Here is a 20536-nt window from a genome sequence, read left to right on the forward strand (position 1 = left end):
TACTTTTTGCAAATATCGGGTAACTAGCAATAGGAAATCCCGTGATATCTCTTCAGAAATAGAATTTAATTAGATTCTTGGATCACAGTGATTTTGAGAAGACGATAAGAAGACACTGAGAAAAAAATCATGACTAGAAAAAGTTTTTGTTAGAAGTTAGTGTTAGAGTTTTTTTCTTGAAAGTGCTTATCTTGTTTGTAATGTATGAACGGAGCAGCATAACCTATCTTGGGACAACATTTTATTAAAATGATTTTTTTTCAGTGTAGTTTCGACTGATTTTGTGAAAATTACTAATTTATAACACTTTTTTATGCTTTGTAATCATTCGACAATTTGAAATTTGAAATTGGTTAAAAAAGTTGGACCCTTTTCAAAAGATAGTCTAGATCGTACGTTGTTTCCTGTTCTTAATCCACATAATGGTGTAATAATGCCTTCCTCTTCTTTTCATCGATACAGTCTCATTGAATTATTTTGTTGCCTTTTTTGTTAAGATAATTTTTGACACTTATTTTTTAAACCAATTCATTCTGATTGATTCGAGTAGTTAAAAAAAGCATGCTTCTCCGAAACTTGACGTGTCAGCCATATGATCTTCGAAATCGAACCGCAGCCCAATTGTAGTCTCGAACGAGCCATCGGTTTATCCCGATTCTAGAAAATTGAACGGTAAAGAATTTTGTCGTTTACGTCACTGATACTACTATATTACCGGAATCGTGACAGCCATTTGGATTTCAAACGTGTTTAATGAACCAATAGTATCTTTCGAACGAGTCGAAGCTTGCTAAATTGGTTCAGCCATCGGAGAGAAAAAGGGCGACAAAAGAGTAGAGCCGTTTATGTCGCTTATATCATTATAGTTCCGGAACCAGAAGTGACAGCCATTTGATCTTTCAACTTGATCAATGGCTCAATACTACTCCGCCATCTAACATTTTTTTTTAACTAGCGGTTATTTCGACATTGGTAACCTTAATGTCACTTCTGATTTGACAGAAACTTAGTTTTATCCTTCCGCTGAACGAAAATGGTTGTGTATACGCTTGAGGAACGCAAAAAAATAGTGCAGTTTTACTTTGAAAATCAGCTTGAAGAAGACGCCGATTTTTGCCAAAAAATCATCTTCTCGAATGAGGCCCATTTTCATCTCGGCGGGTATGTTAATAAGCAATATTGTCGCATTTGGGGAACGGAAAACCCGCACGTTATCATGGAGAAGCCGACGCATCCTCAGAGAGTGACGGTTTGATGCGGATTTTGGTTTGGCGGTATCATTGGGCCATTTGTCTTCGAAAATGAGGCAGGAGCCGCCGCCACGGTCAATGACGAGCGCTATCGCGCCATGATTAGCGATTGGTTCTTCCCGTTACGAATTATCAGTCGAAATTCGGATGTCGTTTGGCCGCCTCGGAGCTGTGATTTGACGCCGTTAGACTATTATCTTTAGGGGGCTGTCAAAGATAAGTGTTATGTGGACAAAAAAAGCCTTGGTATTACATTCCTGTAGTGGAATTTGACCTTTTGTTTCAACAGACTTCGCAGCCGATTCAATGTGTGCAGAACCATTGCATGGCTGGTGCTACGATTCTACTGACACTACGTGGACAATCCAGAGACAACTAAAGCCTTGAAGGACAACATTCGTGCAGCCATGGCTGAAATAAAGTTGCATACAATCGAAAATGTACTAAAAAACTGGACCGATCGTATGGCGTACTGCAAGGCCAACCGAGGCAGCCATTTGAATGAAATTATATTCCACAATTAATCGGAAGGATTGTACTTTAATATGAAAAAATAAATTTTGTGTTTGAGTTTTATTGCAAGTTTAAAAAAAAGTTACATGGCGGACCCTGTATACTAAGCGATCTGCCCCTTGCTGTGAACTGTTTTGCGAATAGTTTAATCATTTAGTCAAAATTTGAAAAATCAATATTTACTTTCTAAAAAATAATTGAAATTGACGAACCATTCCAAAATTCGACAAATATAAAGTTTGTTTAGCACTGAAAAAATGTTAATAAATAGTATGATAAGTGCAATACAGTAAGCAAAAGAACAAATTATACTTATAACTTTCACTTCAACTGATAGCTCTCGTTGAGGCGAACTATGGTTTATTAATATACTAAATTGTTTTGTTTTGAAGCATCTATTTATTTATTAAACAACCTGATATTGTATATTTCTATCACCGTAAACGCAATTTTTCAAATCAAGAAAATGTAGTAAATAATTCGGAAATGTTGGTAAATTTCTGGAACTAACATTAAGAATAATTTGTTTAGTTCTGCATGCACATATCACACATATTAATATAAATAGGGATTTTTCGTCCCGGGTTGACGGTTCAATGCATAGGACGCTGGTCTTACAAGCCAGCTGTCGTATGTTCGAGCCCCGACCTGGAAGGATTCTTAGTGTCAGTAGTAGTGTCATGCAATGATTCTGTACGCTAAGAATCGGCTGCGAAGTCTGTTGAAACAGAAAGGCCAAATTCCACGGAATGAATGTAATGCCAAGACTTTGCTTTGCTTTTGGATTTTTATAAAAAAAAATGTTCTCATCCGAGTTAGTATCAGATTGCGATTCTAAACCGTATTTACAGCTAATTTTTTCGTGCAGTGTATATCGAGTAATATATATTGATTGGGAAAACTGTCATATGTGCATTAAAAAATTATAGTGTATTAGTAACCTTTTTTGCCACCGCACTTTTCTGTGATATCCCTCGTGAATCGCAAGAGTGATCCATACAGTATATTTGAGAGCACAAAACAAAGTTTTCTAAGTGAGTTGACGGGTGGCTTTTCAGTATTATTCATTACATACGCGAGCAACTTCATACCTCTTGAATGTAAAAACGTAAATGCAGTAATTCTACAACATTTTATGAAACGGTTCGTTATTTTGATTTGCATTCTTCGTACGCGATATTCAATTTTGTTGGAAAAAACAACACGCTTCATTATGGAAATGTACACACCTCTACTAGGACATCTTGCTGAATGATTTATGACATTTCAATTTTCAGGGCACGTTGAATGCAATTAAGGGAACATTTTCGAATTAGTAACCTTTTTGATATATCTCGGTTGATTTTTCATTAGGGCGTATAAGCAAGTGACAGTTTCTCTTTAATCACTCTCTCTTTCGATTATTGTGATGTGATTAAAAAGATTTTCTTTGATTTCACTACTCTGTTTGAAAGTCGAAAGTTTCGGGTATCATTTTATGCAAAGAGTTGAGTGATAAACGTGGAAACCGTTTGGTAATTAATAGCATTAGCATTAGCATTAGCATTAGAGACCGCCCGTGTGTTGCTACTCCGTTATTGATCTGGACCAATTGAGATTGCAAAATGATTTTTTGAAGTAACATGTTTGGGAATAACACATTGTTTCACACTGTGCAAACTGTATTGAACCATGCATGCTGATCAATACCGACGCCGGCCACGTCCGAATGCAGATCTACTTGGGAGGGAAAGGATTGTTAGTTCGATGCATGTTGCTACTAAGAACCGAGGAATCCTCTGCATTCCCACATGCATCACAGGAGAGGATACTTTGTTAGTAAATGTTTTAATAATGTTATCATTTGTTTATTGCTCTGGGTAGCCGGCTACCAAGAATGTTTTAAAGTATTATCGTTTTATGTGTTACTTTGTGCTGGCAATATAATGCACGAAACAGTCAATCTCCGAAATTGACAAAACTCCGGACAGCCGGCTGTCGAGTATGCAGTCACTCGTTTATGCATCTACCTTTCGCGTTTTTTTTTAGTCATGCAAAAAAAAACACATTCGGATTGATAAAAAACCTGTTTTAATCCACCTAGTGGTGTAATGATGCCTTTCTCATGTACATATAATATTGTGGTATTCCATTCAAAATTTATCTCTTCAATTTTTGAAACAAACCAAGAGATTGTTTGTGCATTAACTAGTATAACATACAGAATAAAACAATGCTTTGATTGCGTGAGTCATCCACATTTCCACAAACCAAAGTCGGTTCGTACGGCCACCAACTAACATGACACTCAAACTCTTCTAGTACGCACTCTAAATTACGATTTAAATGTTTGTTGTAACCGAAAATATTTTAAGTGACGATGTACAATATTGAACACACTTTACCCTATAATTCCGGAACCGGAAGTCGGATCCGGATGAAATTCAGGAATTCCGTATGGGACCACGAGACCTTTCATTTGAATCTAAGTTTGTGGAAATCGGTCAAACCATTGCTGAGAAAAGTGAGTGAGATCTATTTTGGTATATATGACCACTATTTCCGGTACTTCCGGAACCGGATACCGGGAACCAGGATAGCCGGAATCGGTTTGTTTAGTTGCCTACTGATAATGACTTTCGATTTGTGTGGTTTTGAGACCAGTTTATAAATTTTTTTTCGTTTTTTGTTTCGCCGGTTTAAGTGACGGTGTACAATATTGAACACACTTTACCCTATAATTCCGGAACCGGAAGTCGGATCCGGATGAAATTCAGGAATTCCGTATAAGACCACGAGACCTTTCATGTGAATCTAAGTTTGTGGAAATCGGTCAAACCATTGCTGAGAAAAGTGAGTGAGATCTATTTTGGTATATATGACCACTATTTCCGGTACTTCCGGAACCGGATACCGAGAACCAGGATAGCCGGAATCGGTTTGTTTAGTTGCCTACTGATAATGACTTTCGATTTGTGTGGTTTTGAGACCAGTTTAGAAATTTTTTTACGTTTTTTGTTTCGCCGGTTTAAGTGACGGTGTACAATATTGAACACACTTTACCCTATAATTCCGGAACCGGAAGTCGGATCCGGATGAAATTCAGGAATTCCGTATGGGACCACGAGACCTTTCATTTAATTCTAAGTTTGTGGAAATCGGTCAAACCATCGCTGAGAAAAGTGAATGAGATCTATTTTGGTATATATGACCACTATTTCCGGTACTTCCGGAACCGGATATCGAGAACCAGGATAGCCGGAATCGGTTTGTTTAGTTGCCTACTGATAATGACTTTCGATTTGTGTGGTTTTGAGACCAGTTTAGAAATTTTTTTACGTTTTTTGTTTCGCCGGTTTAAGTGACGGTGTACAATATTGAACACACTTTACCCTATAATTCCGGAACCGGAAGTCGGATCCCTATGAAATTCAGGAATTCCGTATGGGACCACGAGACCTTTCATTTAATTCTAAGTTTGTGGAAATCGGTCAAACCATCGCTGAGAAAAGTGAATGAGATCTATTTTGGTATATATGACCACTATTTCCGGTACTTCCGGAACCGGATACCGGGAACCAGGATACCCGGAATCGGTTTGTTTAATTGCCTACTGATAATGACTTTCGATTTGTGTGGTTTTGAGACCAGTTTAGAAATTTTTTTACGTTTTTTGTTTCGCCGGTTTAAGTGACGGTGTACAATATTGAACACACTTTACCCTATAATTCCGGAACCGGAAGTCGGATCCGGATGAAATTCAGGAGTTCCGTATGGGACCATGAGACCTTTCATTTGAATCCAAGTTTGTCAAAATCGGTTCAGCCATCTCCGAGAAAACCTAGTGAGATTATTTGACACATACACACACACATACATACACACACACAGACATTGCTCAGCTCGATGAACTGAGTCGAATGGTATATGACACTTGGCCCTCCGGGCCAATTTTCACTAGTCGGTTTTTCAAGTGATTGCATAACCTTTCTATATGAGAAAGACAAAAAGGTATCATCTCACTGCTAGGTGGATTAAGCACGTTTTTATAAATGAAACTACGTGATACAAAATAAACGAGCGAATAGGATTTAGACAAAAAAGTTGATTCATTGCATTGAAATATTCTAAACAGTTATTATAAAATCATTTTAAATCACCAAACAAAGGTCAATAGATTTCACACGCGTCTTGATTCTTTATTATTTCCGCTTTATTATTTTAATTATTTATTAAAATTATTAATTGGTTATATTAGTTGATCTGGGCAGCCGGCTACCGAGAAAAATATTAATTTACTGTTTGAAATATTAATATCAAGTGTTTTTTACTATGTATTCAATATACCGATACATGTCATCTCTGTTATTAACTTTGTAATATAAACGGATTTGCGCAATGGTTGATTTTTATCATTCATTTTATAATCCTGAAAAACAATCAATAACATGGAAGGTCATTGCCGTTTCAACCTTCCGAGCGAACGGACGTGATTTGGATTTACTGCGAAAGCATTGAAAACCAGTTGTGTGTGTGTGATAAAGTGGTCGGACGATATTGTGTGATAGACAATAGTGCTTTTTCCTCTGAGAGGTTTTTTTTTCGCATTATATAATAGAACAGTGCCTTATTGCGAGCGGTCGATCGAAACGGTACCGTTAGCCGATTATTGTTTCGCCGATCAAGGCCAAGTGTGAGGATTATAAATAAGTGTGCCTTTTCCTCTCGGAGGTTTTTTGCACATCATCAAAGCGGCGATACGCCGATCGACGAAGTCCAGCTTGGTGTCCCCCGTTGGATCTTAGTTAAGTACCTTTACTTCGTTTATTTTTATTTCTTTATTTGACCATTATATTTCCCCCCGAATCATTTGTTTTTGCGCGGAAGTAGTTCCGCTATGTCTAATTTAAAACCTGCCCCCCCCGCTCCCGATGTTCAAATGGAGACTTCCCTTGTCAGTAAAAAGTCCCGCATAAAGAGCTATCCTGATGGGCTCGCACTACCGGCCGGGCCTTACGCGGTCTATTTCCGGACCAAATCAAAGGAAAAAAAACTGAATATTTTAAAAATATCGCGGGACCTGCATTCGCGATATAATACCATAAAAAGTATAGATAGAATACGGCCAGACAAGCTCAGGGTCCTGTTTACCAGCTCAAAACAGGCTAATGAGCTTGTTCAAAATGATCCTTTTACGCTGGAGTACCGCGTCTACGTGCCAGCTCGTGAAGTCGAAATCGACGGTGTGGTCACCGATTCGAGTTTGACTTGCGAGGATATTCTTAAGTACGGGGCGGGTTGTTTTAAAGACCCCTCACTTAAGAATGTCAAGATACTGGATTGCAAGCGATTGCATTCAGTATCGATCGCCGGGGATGGAACAAAGTCTTATCCCCAATCAGACTCTTATCGTGTGACCTTCGCCGGCTCGGCATTGCCCAACTACATCCTCTTGGACCGGGTTCGTTTGCCTGTTCGTTTATTTGTACCCCGGATAATGAATTGTACCAATTGCAAACAACTGGGGCATACAGCTACCCATTGCAGCAATAAGCCACGTTGTGCTAACTGTGGGGAAGCTCATGCGGACGGCTCTTGCGGTAAGGATGCTGAAAAGTGTCTCTACTGTAAGGAGGGTCCGCATGACCTCTCTGACTGTCCCGCTTACAAACTGCGAGGAGATCGGATGAAGCGTTCCCTGAAGGAACACTCCAAGCGTTCCTTTGCCGAGATGGTTAAGAGTGCCACCCCTCCTAAACAGGCAACGAATCCATATGCCTGCTTGTCAACTGACAAGAGCGATTCTGACGACCCTTTGGAAGGTCCATCTTCAGCGGTCCCTCATAGCTGTAGGAAAAGAATGAATAAATCTTCTCATAAGCTACCTAGTAAGGGTTCGAAGGTGTCTTCCGAAGGGCTTCGAAAAGTTACAGCTAACGGGAATCGGGAAAAATCACCGAAGCAAAAAGCTCCTGGTCTCGGAAAACTCAATTCCGAGATGGAATTCCCACCGCTTCCAGGGACTAAAAAATCCCCAAGCGTCCCTGAAAATCCACCAGAGAACCAACTAGGTGCTGGACTTATAAAGTTCTCTGATGTTGTGGACTGGATTTTTACAACTTTCAATATTTCAGTCCCTCTTAGAAGCATTTTAATTGCTTTCATGCCAACAGTAAAAACATATTTGAAGCAGTTGACTGCAAATTGGCCCCTTCTTTCAGCGATTGTATCTTTCGATGGCTAAATCATCCACTGAGGTCACGGATCTAATCACTGTTTTACAGTGGAATTGCAGAAGTATTATCCCAAAAATAGATTCATTTAAATTTCTAGTAAACAATCTGAAATGTGACGCATTTGCATTGTGCGAAACTTGGCTAACTTCTGAAATACCCTTAAACTTTCACGATTTTAACATTATTCGTCTGGATCGAGATAATCCCTATGGAGGAGTACTTTTGGGGATCAAAAAGTGCTATTCTTTCTATCGCATTAACCTCCCCTCGATACCAGGTATTGAAGTTGTCGCATGTCATGTTACAATCAAAGGTAAGGACCTTTGCATTGCTTCCATCTACATTCCCCCAAGAGCCTCGGTTGGGCATCGGTGGCTCAGTGATATCATTGAGCTCCTTCCTGCACCGACGTTGGTTTTAGGAGACTTTAACTCACACGGTACGGGATGGGGCTGTCTTCACGATGATAACAGATCAACTATGATCCATGATATCTGCGACAACTTCAATATGACAATCTTGAATATGGGAGAAATGACACGGATTCCTGCACCACCAGCAAGACCAAGTGCGCTGGATTTATCCCTTTGCTCGACATCGCTACGGTTGGATTGCACGTGGGAGGTAATTCCTGATCCCCACGGTAGCGATCATCTACCGATCGTAATATCAATCACCAGCGGCTCAAAACCATCGAAGACAATCAATGTTTCGTATGACCTCACACGAAATATTGATTGGAATAGCTATGCGACCTCGATATCTGAGAAACTTGAAAGAACTCAACAACTTCCTCCGGAGGAAGAGTACACGTTTTTGGCTGGCTTGATTCTCGACACCGCGACTCAAGCTCAGACGAAACGTGTACCCGGCGCGAAAACTAACATCCGTCCTCCCAACCCGTGGTGGGACAAAGAGTGCACAAATTTAAACGCGGAGAGAGCCTCCGCGTATAAAATATTCAGAAAAAATGGAACACCTGATAATTACCGGAATTACGCGGCGTTAGACGTTAAAACTAAGAACTTGATTAGAGCCAAGAAACGCGGTTACTGGCGTCGGTTTATAGACGGCTTAACGAAAGAAACATCTATGAGTACTCTTTGGAACACAGCCCGACGAATGCGCAATCATAACACCACGAATGAAAGCGAGGAATATTCCAACCGCTGGATATTCGATTTCGCTAAAAAAGTATGCCCAGACTCTGTTCCGGAACAGAAGATCACCCGCGCCGCGACACCAAATACAAACGAATCACCGTTTTCGATGGTAGAGCTCTCACTTGCACTCTTGTCATGTAACAATAAAGCCCCGGGATTAGACAGAATAAAATTCAACTTGTTGAAAAATCTGCCTGACCCCGCCAAAAGGCGCTTGTTGAGTTTATTCAATAAGTTCCTTAAGGACAACATTGTTCCACATGACTGGAGACAAGTGAAAGTGATCGCCATTCAAAAACCAGGAAAATCAGCCTCCGATCACAATTCGTATCGGCCGATTGCTATGCTTTCCTGTATCCGGAAATTGTTCGAAAAAATGATTCTCTTCCGTCTAGACAATTGGGTCGAAACTAATGGCTTACTTTCAGATACACAATTTGGTTTCCGCAGGGGTAAAGGAACGAACGATTGTCTTGCGTTGCTCTCAACAGAAATTCAAATGGCATTTGCTCGTAAAGAACAAATGGCGTCAGTTTTCCTAGACATTAAGGGGGCTTTTGACTCAGTTTCTATAAATATCTTATCTGAGAAGCTGCATCAGCATGGTCTTTCGCCAGTTTTGAACAACTTTTTACATAATCTATTGTCTGAGAAACACATGTATTTCGCGCATGGTGATTTGTCGACAATACGATTCAGTTACATGGGTCTTCCTCAGGGCTCATGCTTAAGCCCCCTTCTATACAATTTTTACGTAAACGACATCGATAAATGTATCAACACATCTTGCACGCTAAGACAACTTGCCGACGACAGCGTTGTGTCTATTATAGGACCCAAAGCTGGCGATCTGCAAGGGCCGTTACAAGATACTCTTGTCAACTTATCCACATGGGCTCTTCAAATGGGTATCGAATTCTCTACGGAGAAAACTGAGCTGGTTGTATTTTCGAGAAAGCGAGAACCAGCACAATTACAGCTTCAACTAGGGGGTGAAACCATAGCTCAGGTCTTCACATTTAAATATCTCGGGGTCTGGTTCGACTCCAAAGGCACCTGGGGATGTCATATTAGGTATCTGAAAAGAAAATGCCAACAAAGAATCAACTTTCTTCGTACAATAACCGGGTCGTGGTGGGGTGCCCATCCAGGAGACCTGATCAGGCTGTACCAAACAACGATATTGTCCGTGATGGAATACGGATGCTTTTGCTTCCGATCCGCGGCGAACACTCATTTCATCATGCTGGAAAGAATTCAGTATCGTTGTTTGCGTATTGCCTTGGGTTGCATGCAATCGACTCATACGATGAGCCTCGAAGTGCTGGCGGGTGTTCTCCCATTGAAAAACCGGTTCTGGGATCTCTCATATCGTTTGCTCATTCGATGCGACATTTTGAATCCTCTGGTGATTGAAAATTTCGAAAGGTTAGTTGAGCTTAATTCTCAAACCCGTTTTATGTCCTTGTATTTTGATTACATGGCTCAGAATATTAATCCTTCTTCGTTTGTTTCCAACCGTGCTCATTTCTTGGATACTTCTGATTCTACTGTGTTTTTCGACACATCCATGAGAGAAGAAATTCGTGGAATTCCGGCTCACGTGCGCCCTCAAGTGGCCCCAAATATTTTTTATAATAAATTTAGAACAGTCAACTGTGAAAAGGTGTTTTACACTGACGGATCAAACATTAACAAGTCCACAGGCTTCGGCATCTTCAATCAAAACATCACCGCTTCTTACAAACTCAGTGATCCGGCTTCAGTTTACGTCGCAGAATTAGCTGCTATTCAGTACACCCTCGAGATCATTGAAACCTTGCCCAAAGACCATTACTTCATTGTCACGGACAGTCTAAGCTCAATAGAAGCTCTCCGGGCAATGAAGCCAGGAAAGTATCCCCCATATTTCCTGGGGAAAATACGGGAACATTTGAGTACTTTATCTGAACGGTCTTATTTAATATCGTTAGTCTGGGTCCCTTCGCATTGTTCCATTCCGGGCAATGAAAAGGCAGACTCATTGGCTAAAGTGGGCGCCTTAGAAGGTGATATTTATGAAAGACCAATCTGCTTCAATGAATTTTTCAGTATCTCTCGTCAGAAAACTCTCGAAAGTTGGCAAACTTCATGGAGCAATGGAGAACTGGGACGATGGCTACACTCCATTATCCCTAAGGTATTGACGAAACCTTGGTTCAAGGGGATGAACGTGAGTCGTGATTTCATTCGCGTTATGTCACGACTCATGTCAAATCACTATACATTCAACGCACATCTCCGGCGTATCGGGATCGTGGAGAACGGGCTCTGCACCTGTGGCGACGGTTATCAGGACATCGAGCATGTCGTGTGGTCGTGCGTAGAGTATCGCGACGCCAGGTCGAAGCTACTGGAATCCCTCAGGGCCCGAGGTAGACCGCCTGAGGTTCCGGTTCGGGATGTGTTGGCGAGTCGGGATAGTTCATATATGCTTCTCATATACCAGTTTCTCAAACACATTAATATACAAGTGTAATCTGTTACATCTGGCTTAGAAAGTTCCTCCTATTTATCGACGTTGTTTCAACTGTGGCTAAGAATTATTTCTCAACTGCTGGTTCGACACTAACTTCCGCCGATTATCCCGATTCCTCATCTGTCCACCATCTTCATCGGAACTAACAAGATCTTTTTGCTGTCACTAACCTTCGCTTCCCCCTCCCCGTCTCTTCACCATCTCGATGTCAACTAATTAGATCTCTGTCGTTTTAGTCATTTCATTCCCATATCCCCTTTTTACTCCGTTTTACGCAATATTTACTTCGCTATATTTTTTTTTCATTTTCTTCTGTAACAACACCATCATCGCCCACGGAAACTTATCAACAGCATGCGGGCCACCCGTCGGGTATTCGTAACCTGGGGGTGTTTCCCGCGGACCCACACGGACCGAAGAATGCGGCCAACATGAATGTTCACCAACGCCATATGGAAGACTCTCATGAAATATTCAGATCACCGGCCGATCACCACATGAAGGCTGGATCTGCCAAAGTCAACCACTGTGACCCAAATATGACATTACTTAATGATACAACCCTAGTTTTAAGTTAGTCGTAAATTTTAAATTAGTAGAAGCCCTTGGCATCTTAGAGCTTAAGCAGTGTGCCTTAAACATTATATTCTTGAATAAAAAAAAAAAATAACATGGAAGAAGAAATCATTCCTAATAAAACTTTTCTACGAAGCTAGACGGAAATTGATAGGTTGAATAAAGAGATGATTTAGTAAAATAGAGTAATCAGAAGTAAAACATTGAAAATATCTGATAATTGAAAGGAAAAAGAAACTCCTGCAATTGTCGCCTTTTACGACATGGATGTAGGAACCCAGTGGATCTATTCTTGGTTCATTTTTTTCCGCCGGATTCCACACGGCATCTAGGCTGGTACTGTCCGGAGAGAGCTAATAGGTACTATCAATCTCCTAGTGGACCCCAGCCCCTTGGAAACCGTTTGGTAATTAATAGAAGAGAAAGTAAACAAAGAGAAACTGTCACTTGCTTATACGCCCTAATGAAAAATCAATCGAGATATATGATAATATATTTGATTAGAAGTAAGTGCGAATTAGATTAGCTCCACGTGCAGAAATATGTAGCGTATAAGTCATCCTCGACTTCCGATTGTTAGCCTCATCCCAGTTTATATCAACAACGTTACAAAAACTTTGCGATCTTTTTTCTCATGTACGTTACTATTCTATGATAAACACCTCATTGTGATACGCTTTCGAGATTGATCTTTGACAGCAGATATAGCACAGGTCGACACTGAATCACCCTTAAAAATGAGTCATCGTGCCAGACGTAAATATAGTAGGTAAACTGGCAGCCGCAAGCGCCGTAACTTTTGTAATTGCTACTGAATATGCGGCAGATGAACACATAGCTTCATACAACCACGAAACACAGTTTGTTCACAATTATTAACTAACTGCCAGCTATTTTCTAGATATTCCTTTAACAGCCATTCTGGACCCCACAGTCAGTCAAGACCGAAATAATAAAGATCGAGCTGTTTGTTTCGTTTTTAACGCTTTCAGCGACGCTAAAAGTTTTTCGTCTTAAATGTGCAGTACGAGTGATCACGAGTCGGTTATATAAGACCTGCTAATACAATCGATAGCATTCTTCAGCGTGAATCAGTATCTACATTCGTACATGAGAACTAGAATAAAAAAATGACTACTGGATCTCAGCACATCGACGTTGTAGTTTTTTAATAGATATTTTACTATCTCAAGCTCTAACAGATCTGCTTAAGCCTACTTAGTTGAAGTCAGCGATTTCAAGAATCTCAAATTCCTAATAGTATGTGCGTACTCATAACACATACATGTGGGCAGTTATAGTCACGTTAGGGACGGCAACACCTACAGCTACCACTTAAAACTGCTGCAAACCGACAATGACTTAAATTGTTGTTTTTTTTCTGCTTACACTGTAATTACAGATCGTCGCCATTATCTGCATCGGACTGATTGACGATCCAGCCAACAATTCTCGATTCCGAGTGTTCGTGTCCGCACGATCAGCAGCCCTTGCCTATTCCACCTTTGTGACGTTCCTAATCTTCCCCGTAATTTATCTGTTCGGCAAATTACTTCGAGAAAAGTATACCCACCGGAAGTTTGAATCGCAAAGCAACTATTTCAATGTTTTCTTTTGAACATTCCAGTGTCCCGTGGAAGCTACAATCTTTGCTGAATTTGATAGCTTTTATAATGTACATAGCCACAGCAGTTTGCGTTCTCAGTGACTGGTCGGATGCAAAAACCAAAAGTTATTGGCCACCAAACACACAGCGGTAAGTGGCAGGATACCTTTTTTTGACCACCATACTAATTGCATTATTTTTTTTCAGAATGGATTTCCAATGTGCTGTGGGATCACTGGCCATCATCGGATCCTTGTTGTTTTTGATTGATCTGATTACAACCGTCCGGTTGGGCATAAAAGGCGACATCGAATAACACAGCGAAGATCCGATATGTAGGACTGTAAGATTGTAAATAATTGCTGAAGCATTATGCACAACATTCAACCATACCGGGGAAAAAAAACCTTGAAATCATACCGTCCAAACATTTTTACACAATTTTGCAGACAATCTAAACAGAGAAACTCATAGATATATGGACCAAAAAGTAGCATTAAGAAGAATGAACTATTATATTGTTTTCAAGAGTATTTTAAATTATTGATCAATGCACTCGAAGAAAAACATTTCACATCGAACTGGGGACTGCCACCTCTAAGTGCATGTGTTGCTAAAAGCCATATTAAAGACCTAGTGTTAAAACGAATGTACAAAAAGGCACAAGTTCAAGTTTGTTTCATCGTAGATAAGCCATCGTGAATAAATATTCTTTTGAGAAAAAACTAAGGGAACGACGTTTTACTGATCCAAATCGAAGTCCGGGAGCTAAACCATGTTCAACTTATTGATCAGAGAACGGTATTTTAATGCTCTATTTACAATAGATGGATAGTGCACGCTATAGTGCTATTGGACAATCTCCCGTATCGTTTCCCGGACTCATGAACAAGTGGCTTAAGCGCCAACTCTTATCAGCAACTCTACCTTAGGACTAGTCAGATTATTGAAAACTTGAGGGAAATGAATCGGAAGATGCAAACGTCGAAGGGTACCCCGTCTCCAAAGTCTATCCCTAATAATCACTCGACAAGTTTACAAGCAATCCACAGAATCTCTCAACGAACTCGCAATTTCCTCATTCTAGAGATGACCGCGAAACAAGAGACCGTTTCAAAAAAAAACAAACCTACAGGTGGATCACTTTAAGGATCAAGAGTAAACCAAGTTAACTTGTGTTGGTAATTTGTGTGTTACGTACATTTTATTTGGTACGTACACTCAAAATAATAATCATATTATAGTTACGTGAAAAGTTATGTGAATATTTTCCACCCTACTTTTCACGTAGGTTTTAATGGACTGGCATTTAAAAGCTGTTTAATGCATAATCCAGTAAAAGTTACGTGTTTCATAGGTAAAATGTAATGTACTGTTCATATCACATTTATCTACAATTTTATATATTGGTTGAAGTCGAAAGGGAGATTCCAGATTTTGATATAAATCTATGAAATGAAAAATGCCATGAAATATAAAACATTTATTTCAGAAAATTGTCATATAATTCCAATGCCTTAAAAAGCAACTAATAACGTCGTGGTATCTCAAATCGACAAGCCTCTAGAAATCGTTTATGTTGTCACTGCCATCCAACCGAAGCCGAAGTCGAGATCCAAGAACTCCCACAACACTACCGATGCAGAATGAAGTCGCATTACATGGTTCCAGTGTCTCTAGCTTCATACCGACGGCCTGTTTGAAGCATTCGGCAGGAGCGGGTAAACTTCCGGACTCACGCAGGCACTCGGTCCAGTTGAACACATGGAAACTTTCATACTGGAATGGTCCGGTCGATGGAGTAAAAAATTGTAATTAAATAACTTTTCTCGCAAATATTTACACTACTTACACTTCGAGGGCCACTGCTCGCCATTTTCAAAATCGAGTTTTTCACACTGGAAATTCACGTAGATTGTTTGACATTTGGTCAATTCACGTAAACCTTATGTGATGGCTATATTCATTTTAGGGGATGTTCGTATAACATTCATTTTCGTCACGTAAAATGATCAATTTGACATTTGAAACCATTCTACGTGATTTTTCAAGTGAATCGAACGTGAATTTTTATTTGAGTGTATGTCATAGATCTACACGGAAAATAAAAACTACCTATTATTTGAGTTCTTTTTACTTAATTTTAAATTCTTATGAATCTTTTCTTTCGTTCGCTCCTTCCATTGTTGTCAAAATACAAAGAGCAAAACCACCCAACAGCGAGAGTTTCGTTCAATAAGCCAAAATAAAGTAAACCGTACCAACTTGAAATTGAGTCAATACGACTCAACTGTAGAGTAAATATAACTTACCATTGAGTAGATATAACTAATCTTTAAGTATTTTTTTCCACGTGCCTTACGGAAACTACCTAGAGCCACTTTACCAAAAAATAGGTTATTGAACGGAACCCCCAAATTGGGTGGAATGTACTTAAAATTAGGTTGTTTTGCGGTTCCGTGTATGTATTCACATATGCAGTGCAACGAGTTTATCAAAGTGGCTTGCACGATTGAGTTTCAAATGAATGTTAAGCCTGAAATTTTGGATAAAATATCAGTTTTGATCAATTTTTCACCAACGTTTGATGGAAAATTGCTTACATTTTATGAATGTAGATTTTAATTCCCTAATAAAAAAAGTTAGCAACGCTGCCTCAATGCATTTGTATTAGATTGCGCTACACAAAATAAACAAAACCAAATATTTTCTGTTACAAAAGCAGTTATCCGAAAAAAAACAAATAGTTTTATGACAACATTTCATATCCATTGCCTTTCGCGTGTTAAATTTAAAGGTTCCCATTTTGCGGGTTTACGTATAAAAGGTACGTAAATCTTTATATCGCAATAATTTCTGCAAGAGGAAATTCATATAGGAATGTGTTTGTTGTAAATCAAATGTGTCAGTGGAAGTAAGCTGAAACTGAAATAATTTTTCTCAGGCAGTTTTAAGGAAAACGGAAAAGTTTTAGACTACGATTTTCGCTTTTCTTGAATTGCAATTTTAAGCACACCATTTGGAAGATTTATTGATTAGAATCAGGAAAAGAAGCGTCGCTTCCGGTTTCGGAGATATAATGTTGTAAGTGAGCTTAGGAGATCTATAGTGTCATATACCACTCGACTTCGCTCGACGAGATCGGAAAATAAATGCCTGTGTGCGTATGTGTTTGTGTGATTGTGTTTATGTGCGTACATCTTCCAACGAGTTTTTCAATATATCATCGGAAATATGCTCAGAATTTTATGATAAAATTCTTAGTAGTATGTCATAACCACATACAGCTCGAAAATTAAGGTTTTTAGAATAGCATCACTCTTCTCATACAAAAATGCAACGCAAATATCAAGCGCTTGGTTTGAGAAATGATTCCGAATATGTGACATAAACGATGAAGCATGCTTTTGCGAACTAATCGAATCAATCTGAATAAATTGGTGTCAAAAATGAGCCCAAATTAGTGTCAGAATATATCTTAATAAAAAGGCAGAAAATATTTTAATAAGTCAGATTTTTAACATGACACTGTACCCCAAAAAGTCTAGAATGTGCAAAGGGAAACACAAAGAAAATATTTTTCTGACAAAGTGTTTGAAAGTAGCGAAATCTTTTATTTTTGTTTACGATTTGACGTCTCTGTTACCTACGCAGATGCAGAGTGCACAGATCTATTCATATACGAAATTAGAATGTGTGCGAGCCGAAATCATACACTGCGGAAAAAGCATATAGAGTTTCGTAAACTATGAACTTATGAATCAAGCCGAAAACAATTCCATAACATGTTATAGATTTTCATGAACACTTTATGCCTTTCTCAAGTGTTCTCTTGGCATTGCAGTATTTTTATTGCAAATATGTCTTCAATAAATTCAAATTCACTGGGTATTTGCGACACAATTGACACTAGCATTCACCACACAACCAGCGCTGCCAACTATACCGTATTTATACCGATTTTTGGACTCGAAACAGGAATACAGATATGCTCTCTCAAAATACCGATATTTCAATTTTCATACAGTTAAATACCGATTTTCAGTTTTTGTGTTTGATTCCAAAGGGGTAAACCAGGTTGAGCGACCTTTTACTTTTTTTTTGCTCGAAAAATCAGTTTCCTCACTAAATCGATGTTTGATTTTTCGAGATAGAAATTGTACATTTTTCGCCAAATACAGATTTTGAAAAAAAAAAACAGTTTGCAACTCTGCACACAAAAATGAAAATAGCCACACCAACACATTTACACGTGGATTGAACAATGATGTTAGAGGAGGTGTGCACAGACAGATGTTTGGTTCGATCATAGATTTGTGATGAAATTACTTGGCATCATTGTGACAGATCCGGATTTCCTATGCGACCGCACAAATCACTTTTTTTTCGACACCATCTTCGATCTAAAAAACCATCTTCGATTTTACACAATAAACAAACATACGTTAATCAGTTTCAGTATTTTCAGATTTATGTATTTAGGCATGTCCAAATTTTGTCGCGAACAAACCTTTACCATCAACAAAAACCGGAACAGAGTCCTAGAGGCTAGAGTGCTGCACATGATGATTACTAAGATTTGGGAGGACGAGATCCTACCACAGGAATGGATAGAAAAAGTGATATGTCCCATCTACAAAAAGGGCGATAAGTTTGACTGTTGCAACTACCACGCAATCGCATTGCTGAACGCCACCTACAAGGTAATCTCCCAAATCTTTTATCGTCGTTTAACACCAATAGCTAAGGAATTCATAGGGCCGTACTAAGCGGGATTTATGGTGACCCGCGCCACTACGGTACACAGAAGGATTGTGAATACAACGTACCCACGCATTACCTATTCATTGACTTCAAAGCGACATACAACACAATCAATCGAAAACAGCTATGGCAGGTTATGTATGAATATGATTGGTCAAAACAACAATGGATAGAGTGATGAATTACGTTCGAGTATTTGGGATGCTCTCGCGGTGATAAACTCACTTGTCACTTGTTCAACATTGCTTTGAAAGGTGTACTTTAAAGAGCGAGGATCGACACGAGTGATACAATCTTTCGAAAGTCCATGCAGCTTTTTGGCTTCGCTTACAACGTTGATATTGTGGCACGTAACCTTACAAAGATGATGGAAACATGTATCGAATTGAAAGCCGAAGTTAGGTATCGGACTGGCTAGAAATGCGTCAAAAACTGAATACATGAGAGGAAGAGGGTTTAGAGAACACAACGCCTCGCACCACGAATATTTATAGACGGCGACGATATCGAGGTGATTGCCGAGTTCGTGTATTTTGGCGACCGCCGACAATGATACCAGTAGTGTGATAAAGAGGTATATTTTAGCAGGAAATCATGCGTACTTTGGACTCAGAAAAATCCTTCGATCGAGTAAAGTACGCCACCGTACGAAGTTTACCATCTACAAAACGTTCATTAGACTGGTTTTTTTTCTATGGCCACGAGACCTGGAGTTGGCGGAGGATCAACGCACTCAAAGTATTTTTTGAAAAAAGAGTGCTGCTAACAATCTATGGCGAAGAGGAGACGGAAGATGAAACGTGGAGACGGAGTATGAACCAATCGAACGCACAGTATTTGGATGACTCCCTAGCAACTATAATTGGTCAACTTCAATAGGCAAGGCTTATTGTTAGGATTTCAGAATTGTCGCGTCACTATAAGAGCAGTATTGAACAGTTTTCGAAATATTTTTTCAATGGTTTTTCTTCTTAGGGTCGAAGCAAAGATATTGTATCCGATTTTATCACAATTCGTTGATTGAAAGTCGAGTAATCGGCAAAATAACATCGACCATGACCAAAGGTCCTAACATGCCCTGTAAGTTTAACATAAAATGTTAAATGTGAATCGATTAAAAACATTAACAGGTTTTAACTTACAATTAGCATCCGGAATGAATAACTTTATTCAAAGAACTTCAATACACAGTCTTGCATTTGAGTTTCAATTAAACTGATAAATCAGAATAAATTAGCTCCACTAACAAGATTCCCGAACATCTGAAATTTGACGGAATGCAATTAAAAACGTACCTGTGTGGATTCCTCGCCGAAGACATTGTCGAAAAAGTACACCTTCGGTGGTTCACTGAGACTAACATTCGGTTTTTGAACAGTAATTGAACGGTTCGATTTGTCCACTTTGATTACGTTCTGATAACCGGAATCAGTTTCGCTTTTGTCCATTGGACGGACTCGAACCACTACCCGAACATTTTCAATTTCTCCTTCCACCTTGGTTTCTTCCTGAAAAAAGCATCTAGCGGTGTTATACTGTGATAGTTTTGATATTTCTACCACTTACCGGCATTTTATCGATTTTTCGTTCAATTAGAGACAATTTCAGTTGCAAAATTCACTCATTTAATACCATGCACTAAATCAAACGATTGCACAAACAAACCCGACCTGAAAATTCGATCCGTTTTGCATTTTTCTGTTTTCTATTTGTTTTGACAACCGTTCACCAGGTCGCATAGTTGTCAGATTGCACTGAAACCTAGGACTTTAGCAAAAAGTGCTAGTTTCAAGAGATGCAATATAAGAACATAAATTATCAAAACTTATCATGGATATAAAAACACACAATACTTCGAAAAATTGCAATTAAAAGAATATTTGGCATAATTTTTTTCGAAGTTCATATGTACTAGTTTTTTGCGACACATT

At 39.2% G+C, this 20536-nt stretch overlaps 3 protein-coding genes across 5 annotated transcripts in view; 1 reads left to right on the top strand and 2 right to left on the bottom strand.

The window, feature by feature from the left end:
* The window catches only part of LOC131427461 (uncharacterized), a 51114-nt gene extending 36544 nt beyond the window's left edge, over positions 1–14570 (top strand). For all 3 annotated transcript variants that reach the window (XM_058590665.1, XM_058590666.1, XM_058590667.1), the window contains 3 exons: positions 13638–13798; positions 13863–13991; positions 14049–14570. In XM_058590665.1, the coding sequence (XP_058446648.1) occupies positions 13638–13798; positions 13863–13991; positions 14049–14157 (399 nt within the window). In that variant the 3' untranslated portion in view covers positions 14158–14570. The remainder of the gene's footprint in view (positions 1–13637; positions 13799–13862; positions 13992–14048) is intronic.
* LOC131427460 (kinesin-like protein KIF3A) overlaps positions 1–20328 on the bottom strand; it is an 81777-nt gene extending 61449 nt beyond the window's left edge. Inside the window, exons 1-2 of the mRNA XM_058590664.1 lie at positions 20172–20328; positions 19901–20113 (exon numbers count right to left, since the gene is read on the bottom strand). Of these exons, the coding sequence (XP_058446647.1) occupies positions 19901–20113; positions 20172–20177 (219 nt within the window). The 5' untranslated portion in view covers positions 20178–20328. The remainder of the gene's footprint in view (positions 1–19900; positions 20114–20171) is intronic.
* Positions 15265–15840, bottom strand: LOC131427462 (polycomb protein Scm-like). The gene is made up of 2 exons (XM_058590668.1): positions 15694–15840; positions 15265–15620 (listed from the first exon to the last, which is right to left on the bottom strand). Exons 1-2 carry the CDS (start codon positions 15715–15717, stop codon positions 15405–15407), a joined length of 240 nt encoding a protein of 79 aa, XP_058446651.1. The 5' UTR covers positions 15718–15840; the 3' UTR covers positions 15265–15404.
* Positions 20329–20536: the final 208 nt, after the last annotated feature.

The sequence above is a fragment of the Malaya genurostris genome, chromosome 2 (genome assembly GCF_030247185.1).
Source record: "Malaya genurostris strain Urasoe2022 chromosome 2, Malgen_1.1, whole genome shotgun sequence".
In the NCBI taxonomy this organism is placed as follows: domain Eukaryota; kingdom Metazoa; phylum Arthropoda; class Insecta; order Diptera; family Culicidae; genus Malaya; species Malaya genurostris.